This window comes from Rutidosis leptorrhynchoides, chromosome 6, assembly GCF_046630445.1.
Source record: "Rutidosis leptorrhynchoides isolate AG116_Rl617_1_P2 chromosome 6, CSIRO_AGI_Rlap_v1, whole genome shotgun sequence".
NCBI classification, from domain to species: domain Eukaryota; kingdom Viridiplantae; phylum Streptophyta; class Magnoliopsida; order Asterales; family Asteraceae; genus Rutidosis; species Rutidosis leptorrhynchoides.
In genome coordinates, this window is record NC_092338.1 from 408845675 (window position 1) to 408859429 (window position 13755).

Below are 13755 nucleotides of genomic sequence, written 5' to 3' on the forward strand. Positions count from 1 at the left end.
TATTAGGTTGATTTCTTGATTTCTTTCGTAGTTAAAATGAAGCAGACGAAGACGATGGTGACGTAGTTGGTGACGTAGGCGCTGGTACGTGGTGGTTGTGGTGAATACGATGGATGAACTGGTGGTAGTGCAGGTGGTGATGGTGGTTACGATCTACTGTTCGAACGAGAGAGGAGATGATGGAGGTTTGCGTATTTGCGTTTGGCTAGGTTTCACGTAATTTGCTTCTCTGCGTCTGGGTAAGTGTGTGTGTGTCAAGTGAATGTTATTATCAGGTTTATAACCTAATAATAACAAACGCAAGACGCAAAGACGCAAGAACGCAAGAGCCATAAAATTTGCGTCTTGCGTCCAGTCGCAAGGTTTGATTTGCGTCTTTGCGTATGGTATGATTAATATTTTTTTGTTGCTGCTGTTTGAGTTTTTTTTATTTGTTTAACTTCTGTTAATGTATATGTCCATCTATAAAAGTTTTTGGTACTCAATTAAATTTGAGTTTTTTTTATTTGTTACTGCTTAAGTGTAAGTTTATAAAAGTTATTGACCAAATTACTCTCGTCGTCCTTGAACTTGTACTGAAATTAAAATGACCAATAAAACAGATAGGCTAAAATTAAAATACCATTTCATTAACCAGAATGACATACTACAAACACACAAACTAAGTAGTACAAAAGGCCCTACGACCTACTTTATTACATGATCAACCAAGATTAATTAAATTGGAGCAGCATACATAATCTGAGCATTCAACACCTCTCGATCAGAAGGATACACCAACTCGTCTTCATCAGCAAAGAAGTTGTTCAACAACATGCCATACGGCAATCCACTCCCACCAGCTGCAGGCAATCCTGCCATCCGATTAGCAATCACATATGCCAGATTAATTGAGATTTGTTCGAGCAAACACATCAAAATCAAAACTTCAGTTACAGATAGCTCCACATCAGCATCATCTCGAAACATGACAGTCTTCTTGATGACATTCATCATCTGTTGATACTGGTCCTGAATATCTTCCTCCCTGATAATGACAGGACCACTGTTTGGCATGTAAAAATCAGGTTTACATAGTCCCGAAACAAACCCAGAAGCGGAGAATGAATTTCATGTAGCTGACCTCCTCGGGGCCTTTTTCACATCCTTGCTAAGACTGAAAAACTTGAAATCTCCATCTGGAATATCCAGAATCTCACCAAACTCCTCCAACGTCCAATCGTAGGAATAACCAAACATGTTCACGTAAACACATTTCAGTTTACGTGGATCAAACACATAGTTAGCATAGAATTCCCTAACAAGTCTGGGATAGTACTCATTAACTTGACGATATAGAAAAGCTCCAGCATCTATTCCCCGCCAGTACGCGAAAAAATCACCTTGAGCAACAACGTTAATACCAGGAAGAATGGGACGGTCGGCTGATAGTCGTCGTCTTTCAGCAACTTGTTGTGATGACTCTCCTTGTGATGGTCGGTGTGAAGCTCTAGCTCTTCTGTCCATGGATATTAACTGAGATTAACTGTAAATAACAAACTAATTAAAAATAATTATCATACAAACAAATACTAGTAATAAATACTATAATTAGTGAAGAAAAATGCTTAAATTAGTACCTTAAAGTGGTTTTAATCAATGAATTGCACAAGGATGGAATTTTTATGAGACTGTGCAATAACATGTTCCAGGGTCATACTATAAATAGGGTAAAATCTTATCCGACAAAAATCTAAGAAATCTCACTAAATCTTATCTGAAAATCCAACATCTGATCAGATAAGGTCGCAAGTTCGCAAGACGCAAGGACACAAGCTTGCGCCTTGCGAGGGCAACTCGCAAGGCACCTTGCGTCTTGCGAGGGCAACCTGGCAAATTTTTTTTTTTTTTTTTTGCCTCTAGTGCAAGAAACTTGCTGGGAATGGGCATTTTGGCTATAATACCTTTTAAATTATAGATAGATTCTTGATTCCAACTCTAATTAATTAATTATTAATTACTCCGTAATAAAAAAACGACTAACTAATGAGGGCATGATATATGTGTATTGTTGTGTGGCTCACAAACAATGAAACAGTTGAACTCAATTTTCAATTACTGATGGCAGCTAAGAAACTGTACGATTCCTTCTCAAAGAATCTGATCGAAGAAGTGCACAAATGGGGTTGCATGAAACAAACGGGTGTGAGTCTTCGTTATATGTTGGAATTCGGGTCTAAATTTTCAGAACGGAATCTGATATTAGCGGCTCAATTTCTTCATAAAGAGCTCCCCATAAGACTTGCTAGGCGCGCTATTGAGCTTGAATCCCTTCCTTATGGCTTGTCTGAAAAACCTGCTATCCTTAAAGTAATGATTTTTATCCCCTTTTTTTTGTGGTTCTTGAATTGGGTTTGTTTAAGTTGTCTGATTTGAAATTGGGTTTTTTTTTTTTTATGCTTTTTTTCATGGCTCTATGATGTTTTTGAAGGTAGTACTGCTATTTTAGGGGGTGTTTACTGTTTTGGGCTGGCTTCTTCAGAACAGTTTATTTTACCCTATTTAAGGGGTTAAGGGTAATCTTGTAATTGTGGAATATGATACTACTGTTTATTGAAATTAAGTTAGTTTAAAATAAGGGTACATAAGTATAATTAATCTTTGTTTTGTTCATCAGAAAACTGGCAACTACTTCTCTGGATAAGGAATCCAAAACATGCTTTCTAATCTTATTATTACAATTTGTTGGAAATAATTAAATTTTTGGGATGATTTTTGATTAGTGAAATGAAGTTGTTAATATTTATGGATATGAAATGAAGTTGTTAATTTAAGTTCTGTATGATTAATGTGTCTCAGAGCTGATTTTCTATCAATTCTGTTCGTCTTATTATATAATGTAACAGCTTGGTTTTGGCTTATTTGGCGTAATCTGTTCGCATCATGTTTGTAACACGGTTGAATTTAGTAACTCCAAATTTGGACAATTGATTCCATCTGTTTATGACTTTCAAGGTGCGAGATTGGTATGTGGACTCGTTTCGTGACCTTAGATCGTTTCCGGATATCAAGGACAAAAATGACGAGCAAGATTTCACGAAAATGATTAATTTGATCAAAGTGAGACATAATAATGTTGTGCCTACCTTGGCTTTAGGAGTTCAACAGTTAAAGAAAGATCTTGACCCGAAACTTGATTACAAAGATCTGGATGATATTCACCAGTTTCTAGATCGCTTTTATATGTCAAGAATTGGGATTCGGATGCTAATTGGTTAGTCTCATCTTTTTATCTATGATTTTGATCTCATATTCTCATTTATTGAAAATGGGTTTTAAATTTGTTGTTTGTTGTCTTAGGCCAACATGTGGCGTTGCATGAACCTAATCCACCACCTGATCAAATTGGTTACATACATGCAAAGATGTCGCCTGTTGAGGTGGCTAGAAACGCTAGTGAGGATGCTCGTTCTGTTTGTTTACGTGAGTACGGCAGTGCACCCGATGTTAATATCTATGGTGATCCCGATTTCACGTTCCCGTATGTGGTCATGCATTTATTTCAACAATTCATAATAATTTACTAAAGAGGGCAATGTTGACCCTTTTACATAAGCATGGGTTGTGTTTATCTTATATGGTCCAAAATAATATAATAATTACTATTTATCTATATGATATTGCTTGTAAATGATTATAACTAACACATTAGTTACTCTTAATATTTTATAAAAATTAGACACGCAAGTGTTATTAGGTAATCAAAGCTAACCTGATAGAAAAAGATGAAGAGATGTTCCATTTTTTGCCTGTTACCCAATCCACTCATCTTGCAACCTCTACAGTTCACTCTCATTTATTTATTTACTATTATTATGGCGTCTTTTCATGGCGTCTTTATTTTATTTTCATTTTTATTTTTATTTTTATCCTTACTATTTTTTTTCCCTACTATTTCTTAGTTTTTATTTAAAAAAAACAAATTTCCTACTTTTTGGCCGGAGGTCCACTCGGAAGCAATCTCTTTATCCGTCGAAGAAAGACAGGGATGACTTTCTCTACTTTTCTGGGTGGTGAAATGACCTGTTTTTATTCTCGGGTAGGGGAAGGATTGTCTACATCTCACCTCCCCCATACACCACTCAGGTGGTATTGGGTTTTGTTGTTGTTGTTGTTGTTGTTGTTGTTGTTGTTGTGGTGGTGTTACTATTATTATTATTATTCTATTTTCTGTGACAATTATATGTGTCTTGGTTCATATAAATCTCATAGATATGTCCCAAATCACTTGCATTTGATGGTGTTTGAGTTGGTTAAAAACTCATTGCGTGCTGTCGAGGAGCGGTTTATGGACTCGGACAAAATCGCACCTCCAATACGGATAATCGTTGCAGATGGGTCGGAAGATGTTACGATTAAGGCATGTTGTATTTGAGTTCACCTCTTTTTATATTTGAGTTTTTTTTTTTTTTTTTTTTTTTTTGGGCATCGTTAATCAGAAAAATGGGTGTTTGTTATTGTAGATATCTGATGAGGGTGGTGGAATACCAAGAAGCGGTCTTCCTAAAATATTTACGTATCTATACAGTACTGCCAAAAATCCACTTGATGAGCGATCGGATCTTGCAACCGCAGATATAGCAACAATGGCAGGTTATGGTTATGGGCTTCCTATAAGTCGGTTGTATGCTCGGTATTTTGGAGGAGATCTGCAAGTTATTTCTATGGAAGGATATGGTATGTTGAACTCCATATATACATTATTTTCTACAAATTTCATATGTGTGAGCCATTTCAAAACAATGTCGTGTTTGTTACGAATCATTCGTTTAACGTTCAAATCCCAAAATTCTGATTTTTCCACTGAAAATGGTGCTCAAAACACTTGATTGTGAGTTACATTATCTTTGTAATAATGTAGTTTTGCTGCAATAGTTCTTTCACCTGCATTCAAGTGCTTTGTAATAATGATTGCAAATTAGAACTATAAGTGGCAAACTGGATGGGTTTGGGTATTGAGTCAATACTTGTAATTATGTGGTACGGGGCAACATGGTATGTATGTGTGTGCGTGCGTGCGTGCCATTGTTGATTGTGTATGATGGATAGAAACCTGAAGTTTGTCTCTGTTTTGTTTATTTGCAGGAACAGATGCATATCTTCATCTGTGTCGTTTAGGCGATTCACAAGAACCATTGCCTTGATAATTGAAGTTAAATATGTAAATTAATTTGAATGCAGCTGAAAGATATAGCTACTCAAACTGTTCTTATTTGTATTTTTTGATGTATCTTTTCCAGGCAAGTGCCTAGCAATATAATGTGATCATCACGCAATCGTGTTTCCTTTGTACGTAAGTAGACATCAAGAGCTCTATTTATTGGCTCTGCTGTTATCAATGATATTCTGCATATTGTTCTAGCAAGCTATAATCTTTTAGTAATTTATATGTCTATACCAAAGTTGCAGTACTGATATAAATAAATATGAAGTTATATTTGAGCAGCTTTATTTTCCTTTTAAATCAGTAGACAGAAACTACATAATGAGTTTGTTAATGGTGAATTTTACACGTGCTATATATAGTTTACCGTCTTCCTGCATACAAGTTTCAGCAAAATTGTGCACAGAGGTAATGAATCTAAGGCTGCGTTTGACAAAACTGAATGATTTAGCGCTGAATGGTTAATGTAAATGATTCTAAGTCTCTGAATAAATTTGATTCTGAATGAAAATAAGCTGTTTGCTAATCATTTTGAATGAACGATATGAATTGAGTAAAATTAGCTTATTAACGTGTTACATGAGTAAAAACTTCAATATACTTGGACATGAGTAAAAAATTCAATATACTTGGTTGTTAAGTGTCCAGGATACGATTTGAGGAGGATACAATAGAAAATTTTGACGCTTAATGGTTAAAAGAGTGTTTCAATTCTGAATGGTTAAACATTGAATGCTGAATCATTTAGTATTATGTGTTATTTAGAGGACGGAAACAAACGCGTTGAATGTTGAATCATTCAATTAAGAGGTAAACAAACACAACCTAATTCTTCTTCTTATTTTTTTTTTCCTTCAAATTCTTGTCATATTGGAGAGTATGCAATGCATCGCAATGAGGTACGATGTTCGAGGTAGTGTGAGAGCTCAAACTAGCCAATATATGTTCTGAAATGTTAATGAAAATACAAAAACATGAACAATCCCCCTATGAAACTCATTTGAGATGAACTAGAGATCAAATTACACTACAACAATAATATATAACATATATTCCAGTTAGAGTTTTAGACCATCCAAAAATAATGCAATGATACAGTAACAACTATATATATACTAAATATTATGGGGAAGCTACACAAGTATAAATCATCTGAAACTCTTCAACAGATACGAAGACGGGCTTGAGAAACTTTTGCCGGGACTTCCACATTCACTGAAATCCAACACCCGTCTCTCGCTCTGCAAAAAAATTCAAAAATACTAATTCGTTAAACACATTGGTCTCATTAATGTATAGCTTATCACATTTTATGTCGATCAAAACATGGTTTAACTCTTAAGATATAAATGACTTGAAATATAAACAGAATTTATACCAAGAGATTTGATTCTTGCCGACTCTTTTCCGCCTTTTCTGCATATTTCATTTTCAGTATGGAATCGGGAGTTTCGTCACCTAAGACTTCCTGTGCAGTGGCGTATGCAGAAGCAGTATGTTCGCTTAACTGTTTCATCAACCCGAGAGCATCGTAGCTTCGTTCCCTCGGGCTCACAAAGTAACCAATATCCTGCAACCACCTCCATGGGTCAATTTGGGTTGGGTTTTATTATTAAATCTTAAACAGGCCAAACCAAAAAATTAGCTACAGGGGAACAAATCAACGATGATGGAAGTTATCAAAGTTGTTATTAAGCAATAAACTAAACTATTACTGTAATTATACATTAGTATTTCTGATATCGTACGTAAAGCACTAACTGATTGTTGTTGTATTAAAATTGAAAAAGAAAATCTGATAGAGCCATAGAGGGTCAACTTAAATTGAAATTTTTACCCGAAGCTACCCAAATCCGCCCATATTACCACCTCTAAAGTCTGCAAATAAAATATAGGCCCACTCAGCTTCAACGTACCTCAATAGTAATATCCGTATCAACCCTTGGGCCAGGCGGAAAAGAAGACCAAGGCGATTTCCATGCAGAAGGAGATTCAAAACTTCTCTTCAACGGTGTTTCGCCAAAACTACCGAACAACACAAACAAAGACATTGATATTGGTAAGGTTAACAAAATTTACCATATGAAACTAAATAATAGAGCCATAAAGGGTTTGACACATTTACTCATGAGTTGGTTCTGGGTTATTTTTAACGTTAAAAGGTCCAACGATTGAGGAGGTTTTGGTTAAAAAGGGAACATGTCAAAAAAGTTAAAACTTGAACTCACCCAAAGTGTATTTTAAATGCATACAGCCATTCAAAAATTTAGATTGTTATAAAACTAGAACTGAACCATTTTTAACCCATTTACCCACTCATGCTAACCTGCCGTCTTACAGATCTAAAAAGTTTATAACTTGCTAGGAAAAAAATGAACACCAAATAGATATCATATTCAAATTGAACAAAGAATTTGAGACATCTTACATGCCAAAGTATTCGATTGACGTATCGTTTGCAGAATTTTCGACACCAATCTGTGATGAGGAACCAGACTGCATCGATGCAACTTTTTTCCCCATTATCGTACGAGGGCTAACTAGAGAATCACGCAGATTATCGCAAGATGATGTCATGGCATTGACTTCCTCTGACAAAACCTGGCTATTTTTTCCACATTTGTTCGCATTGGGGCCCATTGGTGCTTCTGATTTGTCGGTAATCTTATCAGGAGAAAAAAATGACAAATTATCCATGTTCCTTTCGGTTAAAATTCCAGATGACTCTTGCACCTGACACTTCAAAAAAGAGAAACCTTGTTATTCGATGCTATAATTATTGAAAAAATAACAAATTTATAGTTTTGGACTCACTTTCAATATTGTGCCATCAACACCTTCATTTTTTTCCGTTCCTTCGGTACTAGGAATCAAATTTTCTTTATCTTCGAGAAATGTTCCGGAATCTTGTTTTTCGTCACTCAACGATGGTGATTCTTCCTTATTATCATCATACATAACGTCTAATCGAGAAAAGTCTTTAGCCAAGTTGGAAAAAGACGAACGTTCAAACTTCTTCTCACACCTTTTCTCAGATAATGGTGAGCACATATCACGATTTCTCTTCTTTAATATAGACGGTGTGCACGTAAAAGTCTTGGCAGCACTTTTAAGTACAGCCTCTGGGCTGTCAGCCCGTGAAGGTGAGTCCCATAATCTGTACGGGCTAAAACAATTCATTGATGACATCATCAGCTTTCTTATACCGAGTGGACTATATTCATGTTGCATATCACCACCACCGTATGGTACTAGATCACAGCTAAAAAACGGGATGTCCAAAATCGGGAAACGGGGCGGGTCATAAGATAAAGCTCCCGTCTTATTTTCTAAAGATTCATCGACTGCTGTATCATTTTGAATGTTAATGTTATGTATTTGCAACGGGTCATTATCAACTTGATGTTTTTGATCTTGTGACCTAACATTATCTTGAACATGGGGCTCAACATCTATAACATCATTAGGAAGACCATGGGGCCCACCATCTATAGGCATGTACATAGATTCATAACATGAAGTTAACAGCAAGTCTGAATAATACGATTGCGAATTTAAAGCTGCCACATCATCATTGGGAACCAATTCTGAAGCGCCAACAACAACTTGGTTGCTATTTGGACATTGGTACATATCTTCACATACTACCGTATTCTCCACCATATCATAACCGCCGGCCACGTTTTCCGAATTTTGGATCGGATCAACATCTATACAGTTAATGAAGTCTGAATCCTCGTTCATCTCTAATGATGGAATCTTTTGTAGTTGCCAATCATTATTTGTAGCTATCCAATCATGTGAGTAACATTGTTCAACCATGTTGGATGTATTTTCAAGTCGTTGGGTTACGTTTTGAGGAGCATATAAAACTGCCGGATTAGGTATGACGCTAGTGGACCCGACAAAACTAGAACCCTGACTGCATTCTGAGATGTCCTCGGTCTCTGCAACGTCTTCGCTACATTGTTGCACCCTTGATGACGTGGATGGCGTTGATTGGTTCGTTTGGGTGACATGTGGCAAGCCTTGTGACTGCTGAAGCAGGCCCGATGCCAAGTACGAATCTAGTTTCTTCTTTACGGAACTATTCCAATGATTTTTTATCGCGTTGTCTGAACTGAAAATCACAAAAACAATGACATTTTATTAAGCATAAATAAAAGGTAGAAGATGCGCCTCAACTTTATGTAAAACTAAAAATTAGCTTGAGTGGGTACCAAAGGATAAATAAACCATTATGCAAAAGTTACACTTGTATGCATACCGGCCAGGCAAGAATTTAGTCAACTCGGCCCACTTATTCCCGTAAATTTGATGAGCCTGAATCAATGCTAGTTCTTCTTCCTGAGTCCAAGCCTCCTTGTTGATGTTTGGATTCAAATGATTATGCCACCTGAATAGATAGTAAAGATGCACTCAATAATATTGAATTGTAATAATACAATTACAGACAGGTTGATTAGGAGTATGCTATCTGTACTCAATAATTTTGTAATTGTAATTGTAATAATACTTAATAATTTAATAAATACGCATTATTTAAAATGTACAAGCATGATGAAATACATCTTACCTTTCCCTACACTGCTTGCCGATTCGACCAGGTAGGTGTTGTGCAATGGTGGACCATTTTTTGGCACCGTATTGCTCCACTAGCCGGATAATTATTTCGTCTTCCTGAATATATTATGGGATGTTAAAACAATAAGTGATGTTTAACATAGCTTAGATGATGCATCAAGAAGTAGATAATCTATTAAAAATAATAAAGGGCATAGGACATTGAAAAATTGATTAGTGCATTGTAAATTTAGCCAATTTATAAATAAATGCAGCTTACAAGACAATAAACATAAGTGTCCTGGTATGTCGAAAAAGCAACATGATGTCATTATTTGTCAAAATACATGTTTATCATTTCTGTAAATAACCAAAGTAGTTATGACTAACCTCTTTTGACCAGGGACCTTTAACAAGCTCCGGGTTCAAAACTTTCTGCCACCGGTGCAAGCATTGAACATCAGTTCGATCCTTGAAACACTCAGCTGAAATGTCAGAATTTTAAGGTATAAAAACAAACGTTTATACAGTAACAGTACTCAGAAATCATTCACAATTAAAAAACGTAATATTAAGACAAGAAGTGGACATCTATTAAATATTGTGGGCCCTAAATTTACTCATCTGACGGAACCTCCAGCTATATGATTTAATTTAACTTAACGTGCATCACAATTCTCACAATACCTTATGAAGACATGTGCGAAGGCAAACAATCACACATGTACATAAGCATCTCATACAAGGCAACAAATATCTTAACGTGTTTACCTAATAGCCTACATTGAGATAGCTTGATAAAACAACATATCAAATATAAAGAAAATGTACCTATTTTTTTCCAGTTCTTGCCATTGAACTGCTGAACAGCTCTACATAATATTTCATCCTACAATATAAACAACAGTGTACAAGGTTAATAATCCACCGAAATTACAATATATGCGAGCACCAAACTAATAAATACAGTTATACAACACCTATGAAGAAATATGAGTATACAGTTCCTCAGAGAAAAGATATTGTAGAGGTAAAATAGTTCTTGCTACAGAACGAAAGCAGTATAATAAGCACACACAGAAAATAGCAGCAACATGTGAGCATTTAACTTAAAAGCATAACATCCGAACGAGGTTTAAATTATTATTTCAAAACAAAACAACATTAATAAAATGGACATTGAAATAAATTGTCACAATCCAAACTACATGCGCTATAATACTACAAAATTGACATAGAAAAAGAGACATTTTTTAACATATAAAAGCAAGAACTAAGCATAAAGTCGATATACCTCTTCTGCAGACCACTGTCCCTTGGTTGAACGCCTTGTAGGGCCAGTCGTCCTCCTACAAATAGTAGCATATACTTTTATTGTTTGTACCGGGTCTAAAACAGATTCTTTCAATCGTCAAATTATATACTCCGTAATAGATATAATAGATTAGATACATATACAATATAAGTATTTACTGTTGTGGTTTAGTATACAAAACTATGGAGACATTTGGGATTGTGTTTGCAGATTGTGTTCTAACAAAACAACAGGTCCTCCACCTACTTATTCAAATTTGGGTGTTTTCTGTTGAATTACAATCAGAATTATCACTATTTAAGAAATATTAAATATTTAATTACATATTACGTATACCCATTCGAAGATCGCAATTTCTGAAGTCCTTTAGTGAGTTCATCAGAAGAACAATTCATCATTGTCGAATCACTTTCCATAGCTGATCTCAGCAAAACATTCCTCGTTCTCGCTCACTTGTATCGTTGCCCCAAAAGCATTATCAGTTATGAGTACCTGCACAGTACCCAAAAACAAAACCCTAATTACCATTTTATATTACACAAGCAAAAAAAAGGTAAACTAAATGGTGCAAACGAAGAAGTAGGATGAAAAAAAGATCGATTCAATTGTATTGAGAACAACGAATTTATAACTAAATTAGGAAAATTGATGATTTAATATAAAAAAAAAAATATGAAAATAGATCGATTCATTTTTACGAGAAATTAAAGAATTAAAAAAGGTTTTTGAAAACTTACAAGCGCATATAAAGATAAAGATCCAAGAATGAAATTAGAAGATAAAGCCCTAATAGATCTGCGATTGAGTACACACTGGTAAGGGTTTTTGTGTGTGTGTGTGTTTGAAAGAGAGAGGAAGAAAGAGAACAAACGGTCTCAGAAATTCAAAAAACAAGAGGGGGGGCCAAATGAGGTTATCAAACCTTGGCAACAATTTTGTTAGTATTAAAAGTCAGCTTTAAAATTAAAATTAAAAATTTAATTTAATTTAATTTAATTTAAAATTAAAATTAAAATTTTGCTAACGACAATTTTTAAAACTATCATTCATACGTTTTAAACCATTGTAAAATTTAATAACTGTCATTTAAATTAGTAAATATATTAGTAATTAGATATTAGGTACAATAATTTAATGTATGTTAACAACAATTATTAAAATTGTTGTTAGCAAAATTTTAAAAATTATTACATTACAATACCTTTTTATTACAAACACATAAGATTTACAATACAACTACAAACAATTCGTTTTTCTCTCCTTCATTATCTTACATTTTAGCTATTGGTACACGTCATTACTATACTTTTTATTTTTATTCTCATTATTTATTCTTATTTGTTTATTATTTATTTATTATTTATCACTATTTTAAATTTAATGTTGTGACTATTATTAAAATGGGCCAATAGCCTAGTGGTGAATGACTCACTCTCCCTTAGAGGAGGTGAGGGTTCGATTCTCACTAGGTGAGGATTTTCTAAATAATTGGATCAAAAACCATTCTTACCGGACCCAAATGATCTCTTGGTCCTACGCATGCGAAGATTGAAACAATGACAATGCAGGTTCGTTTATCGGGTCTGGTATGCTGTGGGAAAATGGGTGATGGTGTTTCGTCAGGCTCCAGTGGGCTACCGGGGATCGCTGGATGGGTTGACAAAGTCAACACAGGGCTAACATGTCCCTGCCGATACACATGTTTTTGAAACAATATACACTTGAATAAATTTATAATTTATTTAAATATTATCATTTTTAATTAATACTTAATACAATACAATACAATATGTGTCTATGTATTACATGAAATTGTGTTGACGATATTGTTGTATAATTAATTCATGCATTAGAATGTACGTAATAGTTATACAGATTTAACCATGAGTGTGGTGGTTGAATGGTAATGACCCTAGCCTTCCATAGTGGAGGTCATGAGTTCGATTCCAGACACCTACAGTTATCCACTCATGGTCACGGAGGTTCGCCTGCAATGACTCCGGGCTGCTCGCGTAGCGAGTAGTCGCCTTGGGATTAGTCAAGTTGACCGTTTGGATACCCAGGTTAAAAAAAATAATAATAAATAAATAAATAGTTATACAGATTTAATTTGTATTAAATAACTATTCAGGTTTGCATGAGTGGTCACCGAGTTGTCCAATCAAGCACACCACCCAAGTTCAATTCCTGGTTATGTCAAATTGTTCAAAAAAAAAAAGGGAGCGTGACTAGAGGGTACGAATAATGCGTAATTCACCCGGTACCAGGTCTCGCTCTCGGGGGGCTTGATTACCTGAGGTTTTACCTTCTATGGAGGAGCCAATGTGCTCGTTCATAGGAGGGTTTCGTCGCTTACTTAAAAAAAAAATTGTATTAAATGTAAATATCAATATTTAAGGCAATTTCAACTTAAGTACATACTAAATGTAGTAATACACATTAGCACAATAATTGATAAATAAATACAGTACCAATTTCTCTATTTAATTAAGTGTACACTTTCTAATTTAATTTGTCTTAAAATAATATTTTTTCAAAAATAAAATAATGACTTTATTAACTTACTCACAAGTTACTTTTCAATAAAGTAACTTGTATTGGATTTGTGTTGTATAGAATCTATTACATGCTATGAAAATGTCACTTTGATGATATCACTTCATTATTTTAACCA

General features: G+C 34.8%; 2 protein-coding genes across 2 annotated transcripts; one reads left to right on the forward strand and one right to left on the reverse strand.

The window, feature by feature from the left end:
* The first annotated feature begins 2046 nt into the window (after window positions 1-2046).
* LOC139851971 (pyruvate dehydrogenase (acetyl-transferring) kinase, mitochondrial-like) lies at window positions 2047-5404 on the forward strand. Its single transcript, XM_071841168.1, has 6 exons — window positions 2047-2349; window positions 2995-3253; window positions 3340-3520; window positions 4252-4399; window positions 4503-4716; window positions 5125-5404. The coding sequence occupies exons 1-6, from the start codon at window positions 2101-2103 to the stop codon at window positions 5181-5183; spliced, it is 1110 nt and encodes a 369-aa protein (XP_071697269.1). The 5' UTR covers window positions 2047-2100; the 3' UTR covers window positions 5184-5404.
* An 858-nt stretch (window positions 5405-6262) lies between these two features.
* Window positions 6263-11921, reverse strand: LOC139855091 (transcription factor MYB3R-4-like). Its single transcript, XM_071844343.1, has 13 exons — window positions 11819-11921; window positions 11418-11573; window positions 11061-11115; window positions 10598-10655; window positions 10157-10251; window positions 9780-9883; window positions 9471-9599; window positions 8018-9323; window positions 7822-7942; window positions 7632-7713; window positions 7120-7228; window positions 6582-6773; window positions 6263-6444 (listed from the first exon to the last, which is right to left on the reverse strand). The coding sequence occupies exons 2-13, from the start codon at window positions 11495-11497 to the stop codon at window positions 6352-6354; spliced, it is 2424 nt and encodes an 807-aa protein (XP_071700444.1). The 5' UTR covers window positions 11498-11573; window positions 11819-11921; the 3' UTR covers window positions 6263-6351.
* Window positions 11922-13755: the final 1834 nt, after the last annotated feature.